Here is a 14,550-nt window from a genome sequence, read left to right as displayed (position 1 = left end):
CAAACTTACAGGCCCTACAGCTGCTACATTTATAGAAACCCTTTTTAGTTGAGTACCACTTATCTTTGTTGAGCAATTCAGGACTATTTCTGACCAAATCTGATCGCATGGAGTATGCTTTCCGATACGTTATATTGGGCTTTACCGGTAAAACTCCCCTTAAAACACTGTCTGTTAAGACAATGGGCCACTGTGTATTCATGATTTTCCTTATGGCCTGTGATTGCTTGCTATACGTGGTGATGAATCTGCACTCGGAATTTTGTTTTTCAGTAATATCCGAGGTAGGTTCAATTTCAATATTATTGGCAGCTGGTTGTAATAAGTAACGTCTATCCAATTGATTGACTTTTCTTAAGGCTGCTTTGATTTTACCTATTCCATAACCACGTGATGTTAGTCTAGCTATAGCAACATCTTGAGAAGTTTTCCAAGCTTCCTCAGTGCTACATGCCCTTCTAATTCTGAGGAGTTCTCCATATGGGAGACTTTCTATCGTGTGACGCGGATGAAAACTAGATGCATGCAATAGCGTGTTGCCTGCAGTTGGTTTTTGATACAGGCTAGTTGTGATCTCGTTATCCTGAACCACAACCTCTATATCCAGAAAGTTTGCAGTGGTACTATGAATGTGACTGGTGAAGGCTAAGTTGAGATCGTTGTTATTGATACTATTCACAAAATCATTTGCCTGATCTTCATCACCCCTCCACACAATATATATATATATATATATATATATATATATATATATATATATATATATATATATATATATATATATATATATATATATATATATATCCCAAGCGCCGCTTAGAAAACTCGGATGCCAAAAGCTCTTCCTCGGCAATTCTCGAAAAGCAGACACGAACCCAGAGTAAGTGCAAAGTAGCGTTTTTATTCCTCGCTAGTCAGCCATAACGCGTTTCACCACAAACGTGGCTTGATCACATGACAACGTTCAAGACTTGAACGGACCATTAAGACAGCTAGCACCCAAAGCACGTGACTGTGATAACAATGAACATAAAAGAAATAAACGTGAAGTACATTTGGAAATTTACCTTCGAATCAAAAGTAAGTATATACAATATATATATACACCTAAATTCACAAAAGTCCAGGGGTAATAATGGGAAGGTGAGATTCAGTTACTGTGAAATACATATACATTTTTTGCAATTATTTCGGAAAATGACTCAGCATCACAATTTGTATGAAATTAATCATTGCTATTGACCAACATCATTGTTGAATAATAATAATAAATTTGTACAAGGGCAACATATATATATATATACCGGCGATATGCACTGAATAAACTAAAAAAAAACTGCATCTAATCAAGAGGAGTCCGTTTTGCTTTCCTTGTTAAGTATCGAAGGAAGATTTTTGTTGAATATATATATATATATATATATATATATATATATATATATATATATATATATGTATATATATCACAAATACACTATTTTTAGACAGCGACATGAGATTTCTGGATATGATTTACCTAATAGGTTAGTAAAAGGTTCACAATTTCATAATAAATTGCTAATACAGATGTTATCATATGCTACCCAATTGCATCCAGATTTTCAACATCTTAAAGCGGTTCCATAGGAAATGTCTTTTTTGTTCTGCTAATAACCAGGGCATCGTTTGACGAATCTTCACCAAACCTTCCACAAAAGTGCACCTTTTTGCCTAGTTTGTGCATAAAACGTTTTGAGGTGAACTGTCAAGCAGCAACCGCGAAAAGGAGGGGGTCCCAAAAGGCAAAATCCCCATGCATTTAGCATACACTTTTTCGAAAATGTTGCAGAAAGTGTGCTTTTTGTTTTTTGGTGCAAATCCATTCAGTAGTTTTTGCGATATTAAGCTACAAAAATATTTGTATATCTGGATAGGTGAATTCGAGTGACTCTTGACCCAATTTTTAAAAAATGGAGTGTTCTGATTGGCCTAGGGACCTTTTTTTAACTTGGGCCATTGGGCTCCAGCAGGAGTTAGACTCCTTGTGAATGAGCTCTCTGATTGGCTACCAGCAACATGAAGAAAAATGTTGCTAGCAGTCAGTATCTGCATGCCTCCTCTCTCACTGAGCACAATCTACTCTGACTCATGCACCTTTGACTTTTCTCTATTTCTGTAAATGTCCCACAACTCATTTGCAAGATCACAATCTCTACTCCTTATGCTGAAAGTCATACCTAAGCAACCTAACACACAATCTCCTTTAATTCATGTATTATTTCCACCAACCATGTGCTTGAGCTCACCTTCCCTTCCCCTCATTAATGATTGCAATCAACCATTATTAGTTTGGTCTACCATAAAAAAACTGAAATGACAGCATGGAATGTTTAATTACCAAACATATTGCATCACTCATATGTCAAGAGCAATGCAATATGTTTGGTAATTAACTGTGCATGGTGAAGGCACGAGTTATAAAAAAACAGTTAATATCTCTGCAGTATTTGAACTGACATATTGCTGACAAGACTGTGATTGTCAGGGGTGCGAATTATAGGAAGGGCATGAGCCACAGTTACTAGATTTATCTATCTCTGGTGAACTTGAGTGTGTCCGTTTAGTTAAAATTGTTACGTTGTCACTGAGATTTTCATCTAACAGCAGTTTACCATTTGTGTTTTTCAGTGAATACATATAAAGTTTGGCATAATTCCGTTCAGCCTTTTGGGCTGTAGCCCTGTTAAAGAATCCAAATGTAAATTGTACGGCAAAATTGTGTTTTAAGACCCCCTTCTTTCTTGGCCACGCTTGACAGATCACCACAAAACATTCAAGGAAGCAGCTATAGTGGATGCACTTTTTTTGATAAGTGTTGTAAAGATTTAACAAATGGTGCCAAAGTTACTAGCAAGTTAAAAAACGAATTTCCTATGTTAACTAGATCCTCACTATCAAAACACAGTGGCAATTGCAGAATACATATATAGATATGTAAACATACATGTATATATAAATATATATATTCCACTCGAAAACTGAATGTTGATCACAAATCCACGAGCCCACTCGTTAAGTTAAAGTTGTTTTATTTATCTTGGACAAAAGAACTCATTTTGATGACAGATCTTGATCACCTATATATATATCTACATAAATAAAAATGTAACTGTTCGTTCGTTCAAAATCTCAAATCTCCGAAAGTTCTTCACCGATTGGCTTGAAATTTTGACACAATGTTGAATTCCAATACGTGAGTGTTTTTATATACACAATGTTGGATTCGAATACGCATGTGTCGAATACGCGTGTGTTTTTAATCGAAAGCACAAACAAACACATAAAAATGTCAATGTGCGTTTGATAAAAATCTTAAATCTACAAAAGTTCTTCACCGATTGATTTGAAATTTTGACACAACGTTGAATTCGAATAAGCACGTGTTTATATATACACATCGATGGATTAGAATACGCGTGTGTCAAATACGCGCATGTTTTTAATCTCAAGGATGAGCAGACCCTATCGATTGGGTTTCTGCGCAACAACTACAATAGACGCATAGAGACAATAGTCTACATATATTAGGATGGACAGTTGGTGTCAGGATGGCAGACCGGGAAGTGGGTGGAGGGAGGAGGAGTTGGTTCACTTGGCAACATTAAGAAAGGACGCATAGAGACAATAGTCTACATATATTAGGATGGACAGTTGTTGTCAGGATGGCAGACAGGAAGTGGGTGGAGGGAGGAGTTGGTTCACTTTGCAACATTAGCGCGTGTTTATATATACACAACCTTGGTTTCGAATACGTGAGTGTCCAAATGGGGGTGTTTTTAATCGAAAGGCCGAACAGACCCTATCGATTTGGTAGCTGCACATCAAATACAAGGGAAGAATATAGACAATAGTCTACATATATTAGGATAGACAGTTGATGTCAGGATGGCAGACCGGGAAGTGGGTGGAGGGAGGGGGGAGGAGTTGGTTCACTTTGCAACATTAAGAAAGGACGCATAGAGTCAATAGTCTAAATAGATTAGGATGGACAGTTGGTGTCAGGATGGCAGACCGGGAACTGGGTGGAGGGAGGGGGAGGAGTTGGTTCACTTTGCAACATTAGCGCGTCAGACCTGGAAGTGGGTGGAGGGAGGGGGAAGGAGTTGGTTCACTTGGCAACATTAACCCCCTCGACGCTCATGACGAGCCCAGCTCGTCATGGAGTTTCCATTGACTTCAATGGAAATTACATGGGAAGCCATAAAACACCTTAGCATCCAAGTGGTTAAGAAAGGACGCATAGAGACAATAGTCTATATATATTAGGATTGACAGGATGGCAGACCGGGAAGTGGGTGGAGGGAGGGGGGAGGAGTTGGTTCACTTTGCAACATTAGCACGTGTTTATATATACACAACGTTGGATTCGAATACGCGTGTGTCCAATACACGCGTGTTTTTAATCAAAAGGCCGAACAGACCCTATCGATTTGGTTGCTGCGCAACAAATACAAGGGACACATATAGACAATAGTCTACATATCTTAGGATGGACAAAAACATATTGAATACCCACAAGCATTGTGAAATTAAACATTATAGAAACGTGCGCTTACTCTTTTCTTTCTCTTACATTTAACCAGACTGAGCCACAGCAACGCGTGGCCGGGTACAGCTAGTAGATATATATATATATATATATATATATATATATCTATACTACTATAATAAAGGAAGAACTTTCAGCCTTTGAGGCGGGTAAACTCGGGAACCACAGCGCCAATCCACACACCTGATACGCCGTTGGAATCGTCAGGGTGTGTAGATGGTTATAGGCTATATAAATTTAAAAAAAAACGTTATTTCAAAAATTTACAGTAAAAAAAAAGTAGTCCCTCCGAAGTAGCGCCGGCCGCGACGTGCGTGCTCATGTCAGGAGCGCGGGGAGAAGCGGCATCCAGGAGCGCGACGAGGAGCGGCGGACATGGCGCGGGGGAGGAGCGGTGACGTGAGGAGCAGTGGACAGGCCAGCGGCGGTGCGAGCAGTGGACACAGCGGACATGCCCGCGGCGGTGCGAGCAGCGGACAGGCGGGAGGAGCGGCGGCTCAGGTAAGGGGACCCATGTCAGGGCAGGCGGGGGTCGGGGCAGGCGTGGGTCGGGGCAGGCGGGGGACGGGCCGGGCGGGGGCCCGGGCTGCTGCACAATGTTGGGGCGGGCGGGGGTCGGGGAAGCCTGTTGCACCCGGACAAGGTCGGGACCGGCTGCTAGTATATATATATATAGAGAGAGAGAGAGAGAGAGAGAGAGAGAGACAGTGCGGGAGAAGATGAAGAACTAGAGAGAGAAGAGAGAGAGGTAGAGGGAAGGAGTCAGAGAGAGAGAGAGAGAGAGGAGAAAGACAGAGGGAAACACAGAAACAAACGAGGGAAAGAAGGAGGTATTTTTTTATACAAACACTAAGCCATTCTCCATAAATACATAACGAAGAGAGAGAATGGCGATACTGCGCTACAACCCAAACACACATACAATGCCATTCTTTTTTCACTTTAAACTACTTGTTTGCAATTTATTTTCGTACTTTCTTCTTTGGAATAACTTTTGATTCAAGAAATATTTGGAGGATTTTCATGCTCACAGGTGTGTGAGGGTACTAAAAACATGAGAGGACAGAGCGTAGGGGGAGCACAGAACAAAACAGAGATAGAAATCTAGATATCAAATGAAATGCAAATGCAGACATAAAACAGAAGCTGTGCTGGTAGTGTCAGTAAAAGTAAAATGCAATTCAGGCACAGCACGGCTAGCAAACCATTAATGGCAGCGAGTCATTGTGATCACTTTCAAATAAAGTTAAAAAAAAATGTCAATGTACCCTGTTTTTTCTTAATGGAAATAGAGCTACATTAAAAAAATACAAGTTTCCATCTTTTGACAAGTTTTTTTTTTAACCCCTTCAGCGCGGCGCAAATTTTCTAGGTTCTATTAAACGGGCATGGGCGTGACAGAACGGTTCCGTCATAAGCACAGCCCAACCGGCGCTCATGACGGAACAGCTCCGTCATGAGCACCGATGGGGTTAAGAGTAGGCAGTGGTCCTTTGGACCACTGCCTACTCTTCAACAGACTTTCTTTTCTTACATTCAGAAAGAGGAAACGGTCCCTTTGAGAACAGTTCACCACCCAACTTGGGACTCAATAATTTTTTTATATTTTACAAACAGATTTTAGTCTCAAAACATTGACACTTGCTATACCGATTTAGAATTTGGAAGGGACGGCTACAATATGCCTCTTCAAAATAGCAACTCGGTATCAATCAATCAATCATTGCATTTCTAAAGCGCGCTACATACCCGCGAGGGTCTCAAGGCGCTGGGGGGGAGGGGGGCGCCCATGGGGGGGGGGCGCTACTGATCGAAGAGCCAGGTCTTGAGAAGTCTTCTGAAGGCCAGCAGGTCCTGAGTCTGTCGTATGCTGGTAGGGAGGGCGTTCCAGGTCTTGGCGGCGAGGTAGGAGAAGGATCTGCCGCCAGAGGTGATTTTTCGGATACGAGGAACTGTGGCGAGGGCGAGGTTGGCTGAGCGGAGGCTTCGGGTGGGGATGTGGAAGCTGAGACAGTTGTTGAGGTATGTGGGTCCGGTGTTGTTCAGTGCTTTGTGTGCGTGGATGAGGAGTTTGAAGGTGATCCTCTTGTTGACGGGGAGTCAGTGTAGGCCTCTCAGGTGGGGTGTGATATGGCTGCGTTGGGAGACGTCGAGGATCAGACGTGCCGAGGCATTCTGGATTCGTTGTAGTCGTCTCAGGAGCTTGGTGTTGTTCCTGAGTAGAGGGCGTTCCCGTAGTCGAGTCTGTTGGTGACAAGGGCCTGGGGGACGTTTTTTCTCGTGTCGGGAGGGATCCACTTGAAGATCCTGCGGAGCATTCGGAGGGTGTTGAAGCAGGATGCAGAGACGGTGTTGACTTGCCTGGTCATGCAGAGAGTGGAGTCGAGGATGACCCCCTGGTTGCGTGCGTGGTCTGTGGGTTCCGGGCTGTGCCAAGCGATGTGGGCCACCAAGGACCTCCGTCTTGTCTAAGTTCAGCTTCAGTCTGCTGTCCTTCATCCTGTCGGCTACGGCCTTCATTCCTCTGTGGAGGTTGGCTTTGGCGGTGTGAGGGTCTTCAGTGAGGGATATGATCAGCTGGGTGTCGTCGGCGTAGGAGATGATGTTGAGGTTATGTTGACGTGCGACGTGGGCGAGCGGTGCCATGTAGATATTGAACAGCGTCGGGCTGAGGGAGGATCCCTGTGGGACGCCGCAGATGATCTCAGTGGTTTTTGAGTGAAAGGGTGGGATGCGAACGCTCTGGGTTCTGCCAGAGAGGAAGGATGTGGTCCAGGCCAGGGCCTTCTCTTGAATTCCGGCGCCATGGAGGCGTGCTGATAGGGTGCGGTGGCAGACTGTGTCAAAGGCTGCTGACAGGTCCAGGAGGATGAGGGCGGCTGTTTCTCCTTTATCCATTAGGATCCTGATGTCGTCAGTGGCGGCGATGAGGGCGGTCTCGGTGCTGTGGTTGCTGCGAAAACCGGATTGGGAAGGGTCCAGGATGTTGTTGTCTTCAAGGTAGCAGGTTAGCTGTTTGTTCACAATTCTCTGTCACTTTCGCCGGGAACGGGAGCAGGGAGATGGGCCGGAAGTTCTTGAGGTCCTTGGGGTCCGCCTTGGGTTTCTTCAGAAGGGCGTTGATCTCGGCGTGCTTCCAGCTTTCCGGGAAGGTTGCTGTCTTGAAGGAGCTGTTGATAGTTTTCCGGAGGTGGGGCGCGATAGTTGTGCTGGCTTTGTTGAAGATGTGGTGAGGGCAGGGGTCGGATGGGGATCCAGAGTGGATGGAGTTCATGGTTTTGATGGTGTCTTCGTCGCTGACGTTGGACCAGGTGGTCAGGCGGCGGGTAGTGGTCGCGGGGGTGGTGAACTCGGTGGTGGGTGCGGGGGTCTCTGGGTTGAAGCTGTCATGGATGTCGGTGATCTTGCGGTGAAAGAAGGTGGCCAGGGAGTCGCACAGGTCTTGTGATGGTGGTATGTCGCTGGTGTTGGAGCTGGGGTTGGAGAGTTCTTTCACGATGCTGAAGAGCTCCTTGGAGTTGTGTGCGTTGTTGTCAAGGCGGTCCTTGAAGGTGGTCCTCTTCGTGGTCCTGATGAGTTGGTGGTGTTTGCAGGTAGCGCTCTTGTGGGCTGTGTGGCTATCTGGTGTTCGGTCGTGGAGCCATTTCTTCTCCAGCTTCCGACAGGTGCGCTTGGAGATCCGGAGGTCTTTGGTGAACCAGGTGGCTTTCTTGTTGGTGTGGTTGGTTGCGGAGGTCTTGAGAGGGGCGAGGGTGTTGGCGCAGTCGTTGATCCACTGTTTGAGGTTGGTTACGGTGGTGTCGGGGTCGGTGGGGTCGGCGGGTTGTTTCAGGGCGAGGGTGGTGGTCAGTTGGTCCTTGGTGACCTTGCCCCAGCAGCGGCGTGGCAGCTGTTGGGTGCGGTGGTGTGTGGTAGGTTTCCTGAAGGTGAAGTGGACGCATCTGTGGTTGGTCCAGTGGGGTTCGGTGATGTGGTTGAAGGAGACGTGGGGGCTTGTGGAGAAGATGGGTGGGTGCTGACGAGGTCGGCGATGATGTCGCTGAACTGTGGTCTTGATCCGGGTGGTCTGTAAACGAGTGTTCCTCGGAGGGTCGTGTTGGGGTCGGTGTAGATCTGGAAGTGCATGTGCTCGGCAGTGGTGAGGGTGTCGTCTGTGTTGGTCGAGACTCTGAGGGTGTTTCTTGTGGATGCGGTCTCTGCGGGAGATCTTGTAGCCCTGTGGGATGGCTATGGCGATGTCTGGTGCTGAGGTGGCGTTTAGCCAGGTCTCCGTCAGGAAGGCGACGTCGGGGGCGGTGGAGTCTAGGAGGTCCCAGAGTTCGATGGCGTGCTTGCGGGCGGCGGGTGTTGAGGAGGATGCAGCGGAAGTGGTTGGGTTCTCTGGTTGGTGGTCTGGCGGGCTGCATGCTGGTGAATCTGCAGTTCCAGCAGGCGTAGGGCCCTTGGGTGCTCTTCGGGGTGGCCCGGTGGCAGGGGTGGTCTCGTCCGGTGTTGAGTGCGTGGAGGGTGTTGGAGTCGTAGTGCAGTCTGGCGTTGCAGGGGGTGCGGGGTCCAGGATTTCTGGCGCTGGGCGCGGTCCAGGCGCAGACAGGCGCAGACGGGCTTGCCTTTGGCGCAGCCGCTGTGCGGTCGCGATCGTAATCCCAATTCTAGAAGCAGGTAAACGTTTGCCTTCCTAACGTGGTTGGAACATATGAAAAAAACTATTTTGCAGTTGAAAACTCCAAATCGGATTGTTTGTAACCGTAAAATAGGCTCATAAAGCTGTCCCCATCTCTACATTACTTAAATTTTTCACTGGTAATGGCCATATCATGTATCAGGTTTGTGTGGAGGCATTTGACTTTATAAGTGGTGAGCCCAGTCTGAGGTATTTTAATTTGCTATGCAACTTGTTTAGCCCATTTTGTACTCGTACCAAATTAACATTCTTTTCTCATCCTCATGGTATTTTATCAGTGGTATATTGTGCCTCATGCAAAAGTGCGTGTGTTGGCAATATCTGAATTTGTAGAAAGTACAACTTATCGTGGGTACTTTACCTTATTGTAATCATACCCCACGATCAGTTGTGCCTCACATTTACTTGAATTTGTAAAAATTATAGGTCATATTATGTAATCAGATTTTTGTTAGTCAAATTTGAATATGTAGGCATAATTAATTTGAATGATTTTGTGCTAAATGTTTTACCCCGCTTGTACCGATACAACATAATTTTGTCCAAAGGGAAATTGGATTTGCGGTTGGTAATATTCTTGGGGTTATGTTAATTTTATGTGCAAAATATCTGAAACTTTTGTTGTCAAACCGTGCAAGCAGTTTTGTCTCTGTTGTACTTGAATTTGTCAGAGGTATTGGTTGTATTGCATTTAAAGACTTTTTTGAAGGTTTTTGAATTTGTGGCGATAAAACCTGTTGGCAGTATAATAATTTGTTATGTAAAGTGTTTATTGAAGTTCCAGTGGTTGCAAAAAAATGCACTCTGTCTTACCATATGTTTATACCATCAAGCACTGCGCCATTTATTGCTACCAAATGAAACTATAGCCGAAGGTTTTTAGCACTGACAAAATCAAAGACAGACAACATATTTTGGGGTCCTTTAGGGGCAGGTTCAAAATAAATTTTAAGTCCCGTAGTAGTAATAAATGATTAATATTTTATTAACTCTCACAAGCATTTTTTTTAAATCTGCCCCAGACTGTCAAACTCTCTAGAAGTGTTTTACAATATTCCCTGAATATTTCTTTTTTTCCCTTTTAAGATGCTTTGGGGCCTATACACAAAGGCTGTAAGAGTATGTAAAAAGTACTACAGGAGTGCTACCTTACTTTATTCTAAATGCCTTGATGGCTAAGCCCCAGAACTAGTCCTAGCATGCTTTTTTCCAGTCCAGGGAGGAGCTGGCCTGGCAGTTCGGGCTGGACTGTTCCCATTGGAGCAGGTCAAGACTGATTTGCATATGGCTGGGATCAAACTGGAATGGCATGGGGAGCAAATAAACGATGGATTTAGGCCAAGATCTCTATACTGGGGTGGATGTATGCATTGTTCTATATTCTGTCCATCAATTGTTCTTTTTGCATTTGTCACCCCGAGTGGGACGGGTATAGACAAACGTGGGTCCCATGCTCTCCTTTCTTTAGTTTAGGATGCATTGTAAGCAGATTATAGTAAAGGACATAAGAAATATGTAATTCTTTTATATTGTTGCCAATACAAGTGCAGGTTTTATGCGCTTTCTATTTTTACATAACACATCATTTTCAGATTTCAACTAAAGTCCTCTTATTTTCTTGTTTTTTGTGTTTTTTTTTTAATCAAAATTGAGTGAAGTTTACTAAGAATGCTGCATATGATATTCAATACAGATCCTGACAAGTTCCAAAATTAAACGGATTACTTTTTATCTGTTGATTGCAGTGGTCGAAGTGGGGAGGGGGGATCGAGGGGCACAACGTGCCCCTACTTTTTTAATTTTAGGAAGACTGCTCCCCTACTTTTTGTGCATATATTACCGTCCCAGAACGGTTAATTCCAAGAATTAAAAGGCTTCAGCTGAAGTGTAAGGCAGGGAGTTTCCTGTGCTGTAAAACCGAGGAAGAGCTGGCAGCTAAACAAGCCTTCTTGTCAGGGTGTCTGCTGCCTGAAAGAAATGTTAATGAGCACAACTGATCAACCTGCAAATGCAAAGGTTGCTTAGAAGTCAGTATTGGCTTTAATTGATAAAGTCACTTGAAGCTTCTTGATGGCACACATTTATTTTTTTGAAGGGTAAGGGAGCTACAAGATAAGCTGTGAAATGCGTGCTTTTAAAAGACAGTTGTAAAAAGAAATGCTTACTAAATACACAGATGTAATCATTTTGATAGACATTGTAAGAGAGCTAACAGCTAAGCTGTGAAGTGTGTGCTTTTAAAAGACTGTTATAAAAAACGTTTGCACTACATACAGTCTGGGTATTACTAAAATACATATTTCTGAAGCACTTTTTTAAATCTTAAACCTTTTTGCGTATTTTGTAACACCCTATCCTATACTGCGTTGTGTAGTACAGTTTTAAAATAATGACTTACATGTTCACAGTGCTTTCTGTCACAGGCTGGAACCTTATAGCACTAGACATACACAAGTGGGTATTCTCAACTACACCCACCAGGATTCAATTCTGTGGCTCTCTGCTGCAGTGCATTAACTAATAGAGGTTTCATAATGTGCAATAGTGAATTTCTCACTAATTAACATAACTTGCATTGAATTTTCATTTAAGCTCTGCGTTGTTTTATATGTAGTTACCTGAAGGTGAAAGACTGAAAAAGGTTTCGGAATGTTTAGTCTTTTAAGCCACGCCTTTGACCACGCCCCAAGCTCACTCATCCTACCCCCATTGCACGCAGCATCACAGTTGCTATACTGTGTTTAATGCACTTCGACCAATGGTTGATTGCTGTATAGAAGAAGAGCAAGAGTATTGTACTGAGTGGGGCATTTTATGGTGTTTCATACCTAAGGCCATGAAATTTCATCGGTTCCTGGGCTTCCACTCGGAGGTGTGTGGTTGGAAGGGTATTGGGTGCAATAATATCATATGTGGTAGATGTTTGCTATGGTGTTCGAGGTTCAAACAGATGCTTGAAAAATGGTGTGCCGTACATCACACCGCCTACATAGGATGAACTGTGGAGAGTGAGAGCAGTGGAGAACCACGCATATCTACTTATCACTTTGCATAAATCAAAATCTGCATCTTGTGATTATATTGAGGAGAAAAGAAAATGCTTACAAACCTAGGAGGAGGTTGTCAATACTACTTTTCCAGGCAGGTATTGAGTTCCAAAATTTGGGGAACGGTAAATGGGGCAAGGGGTATAGTCAAAGGGCACTTAGGGAAAGGGATATCGTGAGGAACGGAGGACGGGAAATTAAGGAAAACGCATGCAAAAGAAATGTGAAGTGGGGGGCGGAGGGGAGGGGTGGGGTGGGAAATGAAGGGAAGGAAAGGTAAAGGAAGGTAAGGAAGAGAAAGGACAGGACAGGGCAGGGCAGGAAAGGAAAGGAAAGGAAAGGAAGGAAAGGAAAGGAAAGGAAAGGAAAGGAAAGGAAAGGAAAGGAAAGGAAAGGAAAGTTGACAGAACGTAGGGAAGAAAGATATAGGTAAGAGTAAGTGCAAGAAAAAGAAATAGGGAAAGGAAGACAGAAAGAATGGAGGGAAGGCAGGGGAAAGGAAAGGAGAAAGGTAGGGAAAAAGCATAAAAGCAGCATCCCACTCACATTGGAGATCCTCTTCTGGACAGTCTGACCCTGCCTCATTTTGGAGAAGTAGTGGTAATAGAGGGACACATAGGTCATGATGGACTTCTCGTCTGGCTGTGGAACTACCACATCCTCTGCATCCAGCAGCTTGGAGATGCCCAGCTTCTGCTCCGCCACGCCGAAGGCGTTGTTCAGGTTGTAGATGGGCCGGTTCTCCTTTAGGGAGCCGTAGTTGATGAGATCTGGCCTATGGTAAAACAGGGAGGAAATTAATGAAAAGGGCGAACCACAACTGAATGACCTCATGTTTTCATGTCTCTACAGAAGAACGATACGATAAGAGAAATCAGCAGTTAATCAACAGATTTGTTTACACAAGCATTCGCATTGGTATTGCTTGGCCAATGCTGAACAAGCAACGCAATTGGCTTTGCCAGTGCCCAATCAGCTACACTTTGGGGCAGATTTACAAGCCCCTTGTGCCTCTTTTACACCATTGTTGCTTCACTTTTGTGACACAGTGGCGGCGCAAAGCCAGCGCCATGCTGCGGGGTATTTACGTGATGCATCTGGGAGATGCGCCACGTTGTAAAACCCTGCGCCATATGTAGGCATTCCGGCGCAGGGGGGGGGGTCATTCCGGCGCGGGAACGCCTCCTAAAAGTGGCTGAGTTGAATCTACAAGATTTCATTCAGTCACTTTTAAGGCCATGCTGCGTCAAAACCCTGCGCCTGCTTGAAGCAGGCATAAGGATTGACGCAGCATTTTAAGGATAGGGCACCCCCGAGCCGTGCTGGAGCTGCGTCGCGCTTGCGATGTAACTCCAGCAATGCGCCGTCTCTACGGCAGCAGATGCGTCACGCATCTATCCGTTTTTGCCCCATGGTGCGCCGCATTGTAAATGCGGCACATCCATGGTTGGCGCAGCCGTGACACACAATAACTGGCGCATCCCTTCTGATATGCAGAGATGCGCCAGTTATCGTAAATCGGCCCCTAAAAGTATAGAAAATCATTTTCTATAATTCCAAGATAGGCGTCACATTGTGAGATACAATGCGCCTTGTATCACATAATGTGGCTTCACGGACAGTGGAAGCCCTTTTGAAAGTACAGTAAACAGAGTTTTCTATACTTTCTAGATGGCCTGCATGATGCAACATCACAATACAACACATGCCACATCAAGTAACATAGCAGCCATTTTGAAAGTATAGAAAACATTGCTTGATGTTCGCTGTACTGTGCGATGTGATCGTGACAGCACCACAAACTTTGTGTCATGCATCGTGGTCGGTGCTCCGTACATATAGAAAGTAGTGTTTTCTATAGTTTCTACATAACTGGTTACTACTATTGGCTTTGTCAATGCTGGTGGAATTTAAAAGCTGCTGGCACTTGCAAAGCCAATATCAGCTATGACCAGGGCTTGAGTTGAGGGTAGATGTCGGTAGACGCCGTTTACCCACTCTTTTTAGAGGATAGAAGCCCTCTAACCTGCTGTAAAGCTGGCTGCCTTCAGTGGAGTGTCACATTTATTGCCTACCACTCCCGATATGCTGAACTCGTCCTTGTGTCATTTTCTGACACGGGACACTTTCAGCCATGTCTGCACATTGTCTGCTTTCATTCCAAGCAGAAGGGTGCAGGGGCTGATCAGATTCCAGCTTCAAAAATGTATATAGGGAGCTACCCTTTCTGGCAG

At 44.6% G+C, this 14,550-nt stretch overlaps 1 protein-coding gene across 2 annotated transcripts in view; it reads right to left on the bottom strand.

The window, feature by feature from the left end:
* SPTBN5 (spectrin beta, non-erythrocytic 5) overlaps positions 1-14,550 on the bottom strand; it is a 2,054,098-nt gene that overhangs the window by 1,956,911 nt on the left and 82,637 nt on the right. For both annotated transcript variants that reach the window (XM_078659643.1, XM_078659644.1), the window contains exon 6: positions 12,863-13,091. In XM_078659643.1, coding sequence (XP_078515769.1) covers positions 12,863-13,091 — 229 coding nt within the window. The remainder of the gene's footprint in view (positions 1-12,862; positions 13,092-14,550) is intronic.

The sequence above is a fragment of the Lissotriton helveticus genome, chromosome 9 (assembly GCF_964261635.1).
Source record: "Lissotriton helveticus chromosome 9, aLisHel1.1, whole genome shotgun sequence".
NCBI lineage: Eukaryota > Metazoa > Chordata > Amphibia > Caudata > Salamandridae > Lissotriton > Lissotriton helveticus.
This window is presented reverse-complemented; position numbering and strand designations above follow the sequence as displayed.